This window comes from Poecilia latipinna, unplaced genomic scaffold (genome assembly GCF_001443285.1).
Source record: "Poecilia latipinna isolate Pla-1442-1.1 unplaced genomic scaffold, P_latipinna-1.0 Scaffold2186, whole genome shotgun sequence".
NCBI classification, from domain to species: domain Eukaryota; kingdom Metazoa; phylum Chordata; class Actinopteri; order Cyprinodontiformes; family Poeciliidae; genus Poecilia; species Poecilia latipinna.
The window spans coordinates 1-4540 of record NW_015114802.1 but is presented as its reverse complement, the minus strand read 5'-3'; the positions used below and the strand labels follow the sequence as shown (position 1 = coordinate 4540).

Below are 4540 nucleotides of genomic sequence, written 5' to 3'. Positions count from 1 at the left end.
AGCGGCGCGGCTCCAGGTCAGGGAGCGGCGCGGCTCCAGGTCAGGGAGCGGCGCGGCTCCAGGTCAGGGAGCGGCGCGGCTCGCTGTGTTTCTCGGCTCTTGCTTATCCGATCCGCTGCTCCAGGTCAGGGAGGCGGTCGGAGGGTTTTCTGCAGGCTCGGGGTTCCTCCACTCAGTTTGTTTCACATTGTGGCTCAAATGTTGTTATTGGTCCAGAATGATGATTATTTGTGGGCAGACACGTATCGGTTTAAATTCACCCTTTAATATTTTTGCAATAAAACATTTTGTGTCATTTAAACAAGTGAAGCACATTTTTTTACTGTGCAAATGGAAAAATTGGCTCAGTGTTGCCAGACTGGGTGGGATGTTAAAATTTGTGCTGCTTTTCAGTTTGGTGGATTTTTAGAAAAAAAGCACAAAACCTTTATTAAAATACTGTGATTTTTCACTTGTCTTATTTAATTTGAAATCTCTAGAATCTGTCAAGCGTGACATCATCAATGATAATCATTGGTTAATAAATGTCAGTATGTAGTATTTTAAAATAGAAATCCCAGCGTAACATCATGATTTAAAAGGTTTGGCTCCACAAAAAACTCAAGTTTTGTTCAAAAAGTCCAGTTCTGTTTCAGCTGGAAACTGTCGACTGCTACTGATGCATTAACAAAGAGTAAATTTCTGCCCAAAAACTTGGACATTTCTGAGTTTGAAAGTCAAAACTCCAAAAGTTTCAAATTTCCAGAAGTTGAATATTTTTGGCCTTTAAAACTATGACTTGGCTCCACACTAAATATTTAATTAGCAAGCCAACATGTAGTTTGAAGTGAAATATCTAGTTGGCCAACTAAGTGTTTAGTTAGCAGGATAAATATTTAGCTCCAAACTAGATAATTAGCGAGCTAATGTCTTTGTTAGCAGGCTAAATATTTACTGAGCAAGCCAATATTTATTTAGCTTGGAGCTAAATCTTTAGCTAATAGGTCAAGGTAAAACTTTTGAAACTGAAAAATTTTAGATTAATCTTAGAAATTTTCTAGAAAAATTAGGAAATCTGAGATTTTTTGGTGGAAATTTACTCATTTTTTCCCCCCCCGACAAGCCTTTATATGAGAGAGAGATGTGTGGTAATGTTAACATGCATTTCAACAGAAGTTTAGATTTGGGCCTGTTTTTTTGAAGTTGACCGGATTTTAGGTTCTGTTTGGGCTGGAAACTGTCAGTCAGATCTGGCAACCACATCCAGTTATCCTGGAAAAAATGACCAAAGTTGAGATCCGGCTGTCGTCCAGAATGAAAACCCGTCTGCCCAGATCCGTGTGCCGGACCGGCGCCCGTTCCCGGACACACACCCTGCCGAACCCGACTGAGTCCGCTGAGCCTCCGGGTCCGGTCTCCCTGGCGGAGGTGAAGCTCCCAGCTGGAGTTCTGCTGCAGCCGCGGCGCTCGGCTCATGTCAGCTCACAGGCGAGGCCCAGCAGAACCAGGAGGTTCAGTACGAGGGAGATCCGAGAGGCCGCTGCGTTCAGAGCTGCACACAACAACGTGGTTCACCTTTAAATCAGTCTAAATGCTGTAAATGGTCAATCTGATTTAGTTTTATGTTAATGGTTGCATCTGATGCTTTTCCACTCATTTCGTTCCAGTTTGTGAAATTACAGGGTGAAAAATTAACAGCAATAATTTGGGTTATTTAGCCTGACATAAGAGGAGAAAATAAGATTTATTGATTTCAAACTAAATATTTAATTAGGAAGCTAATATTTAGTTAGAAAGTTAAATATTTATCTTAAATGTTTAGCTTGCAAGGTAAATATGAATCAGCAAACTAAATTTTAATACAGTAAGGTAAAATTAATTTGGCAAGCTCCAATGTGTTATTTAACTAGTAAGCTAAATGTTCAGCTTCAAATTAAATGTTTTTATACTTTAACTAGGCCATAAATGAAGGTGGTCAGTGCATTGAATCACAGCCAGCATCACATTTCGTTCTTGAACGTACCGATAAAATGTTCTCTTCCTTTCTTCAGTCTTGGGTTCTCTGTAACACAAAGTAAAACCCGTTTGTGGCCCGGTTCTGACCAGGTTCTGGGCCGGTTCTGAGCGGTTCTTACCGAACACGATGAGGCGGGTGTGTGTGTCGGTGGAGCCCAGAGGGTTCTGCGCCGTGCAGCGGAACATGGATCCGTTCAGCTCGGCGGGGACCCGCTCCAGAACCAGCTCCCTCCCATCGTGCTTCTCGCTGCCGTCCAGCAGGTTCCCGCCGACCCGAGTCCAGGTGAGCAGAGGCTCCGGGAACACCTTGGTCTGTGGTCACAAGTTCAACCCCCTTTACTCTGATGCCCTCAGTAACAAACAGTGCAATCTTTCCCTTTAACTTCTAACTAAATAAATTGGTCTTCATTGTCAATGTGGCAAAAGGTTAAAGAAACATGTTGAAAGACACTAGAAATTCTTCCTAAACCGATTTCTACTTTATTTTTCCACCGAGTCGACGATTAACTCGAGTTACAGCCAAAAATTAACAGCAGTAATTTGGTTACATTTTCTGTCATAAGAGGAAAAAATGGTGATTTGTTCTTTAGTCATTTCTTTACTATAACTAAATGTTTAGTTAGTAAGCTAAATATTTAGCCTCAAACTAAACACTTAATCAGCAAGCTGGTATTTGGTTAGCCAGTTAAATGTTTATCTAGGAAGCTAATATTTAGCTAGCAGGCTAAATATTTAGCTAGCAGTGAAATATTTAGCTATAAGGCTAAGATTTTATCAGCAAGCTAAATATATTGTTAGTGAACTAATATTAAGTTATCCCAGAGATAAAAGTTTATGTCTAAACTAAATATTTATTTTGCAAGCTAGATCAGCTAAATACTGTTTTTAGCTCTAACTTAAATTTTTAGCTAAGAAGCTGATATTTATTTAACCAGCTAAATATTTATTTAGCCAGGTAAATATTTATTTAGCCAGGTAAATATTTAGTTAGCAAGCTGATTATTTAGCTAGCACAGAGCTAAATGTTTAACTAATAGGCTAATTCTCTTGCCGTTAACGGGAGGTGAACTACCAAAATAAAAGCTGGATCTTTGAAGCTCTATAAACTGTTGCTTCTTCATAATTGTCACCTACAAAGTGAAGAGGGCAGCGTTTATCGCTTTGCACCAAACCGATCCAGAACCGTTTTCTGGGTCATTAGATCAGAGAGCAGGGAGGTTCAGGAGCCTCGTCTTTTTCATTTCAACTTTTTCATTCATGTTGACATCTCCTACCATTCATCCTGGCCATACTGAAGTTGTGCCACAGCCGTTCTGTGTTCCTACTTTCTCAAGCTGCACAGAGACGTTTTAGTGTCAGGAACTCACAGCAGACGGTCCCAGCTGGAAACCCTGGACGGAAATTCGCACCGTGTCTCCCACTTTGGCCTTACTGGGTCTGGTGGACAGCTTGGGTCCTCTGGGAGCAGCTGAGGGAAAACAAAGGACCGCACTGAAATATTTCAACCTCAAACTGTCCGCTTGGCACATGAAGCATGCATGTGGTGACAGTGGAGAGGAAAAACGCAAAAAAGAAATGGAAGAACTGGTCCAGGATCAGTTTCTAGAGAGGTAATTTCAGGAGTAGCTCCTTTAGCGGCTTCATTAAGAAGAGAAACAGTGAAACAGAAACTGAGAAAAAACATATCAAAGTTTAGTTAGTATTACTTCCAGGTTAAAGGTCACCTTGAATCTAAATCTGCTGGAAGTATGAATACTTTTGGCCCTAACTGTAGAAGAAGTTGCATAATTTCTGAAAAACACCAGAAAACAATCGAAACAATCTGCTTTATCTGTGCTGCACATATTAATAAAGTCATTACTGCCCTTTTTGAAACACTAGTCTGTGTGTGTGTGTCTATGTGTGTGTGTGTGTGTGTATGTCTGTGTGTGTGTGTCTATGTGTGTGTGTGTGTGTCTATGTGTGTGTGTGTGTGTCTATGTGTGTGTGTGTCTGTGTGTGTGTCTGTGTGTGTGTGTGTGTGTGTGTGTGTGTCTCCTTCAAGCCCTTTAAATGACTCATTTGCACAAACACAACCCGGACGCTGAGCATTTCTGGCAGCTTCTGAATTCATTAGTGGGAAAATAAAAGGTTGAAAATAAAACCTGCTTTAATTCCCCAAACCTTTTATACAAATGATCCACAGCAAAATAATTAATTTCCTCTGAACTTTTTCACATCTCATCTCAAATTTAATTAAGTTGAATACGTTATCATTTAAGTTTAGATGAAACTGGTTCTGACAGGAACGAACTGGACAAACATGAAGTGTTGTTGGTATTAGTGCCTGCTGTGCTCAGCCACAGTGTGGTGTTCTGTGAACACTGTGAGAATAAGTCATTTGTTTAATTCAGAATCCTCCAAATAAAGTTATGTCTGCTTTACTTGGCCCAAATAAAGCAGACACAAAGGGAGTCCGGTTTTTGAGTTTAGCCACCCAGATAGCACATGATGTTAAATCAACGTTGAAAGATAGTTAGAATCGTTGATTTTTGGTTGAAGTCGA

The 4540-nt window shown here is 40.4% G+C and overlaps 1 protein-coding gene across 1 annotated transcript; it reads right to left on the bottom strand.

Moving 5' to 3' along the window:
- Positions 1 to 1090: 1090 nt before the first annotated feature.
- Positions 1091 to 3950, bottom strand: LOC106936642 (immunoglobulin superfamily member 21-like). Its single transcript, XM_015017773.1, has 4 exons — positions 3363 to 3950; positions 2115 to 2307; positions 2003 to 2041; positions 1091 to 1531 (listed from the first exon to the last, which is right to left on the bottom strand). Exons 1-4 carry the CDS (start codon positions 3522 to 3524, stop codon positions 1452 to 1454), a joined length of 474 nt encoding a protein of 157 aa, XP_014873259.1. The 5' UTR covers positions 3525 to 3950; the 3' UTR covers positions 1091 to 1451.
- Between the last annotated feature and the right edge of the window lie 590 nt (positions 3951 to 4540).

Bases quoted from the DNA above. Each gene is read 5' to 3' on its own strand.
- LOC106936642 (XM_015017773.1), bottom strand. From the start codon at position 3,524: ATGTGCCAAGCGGACAGTTTGAGGTTGAAATATTTCAGTGCGGTCCTT. The intron at 2,308-3,362 runs GTGAGTTCCTGA...TTGTGACCACAG, and splicing joins TCCAGCTGGGACCGTCTGCT to ACCAAGGTGTTCCCGGAGCC. The intron at 2,042-2,114 runs GTAAGAACCGCT...TTTGTGTTACAG, and splicing joins CACCCGCCTCATCGTGTTCG to AGAACCCAAGACTGAAGAAA.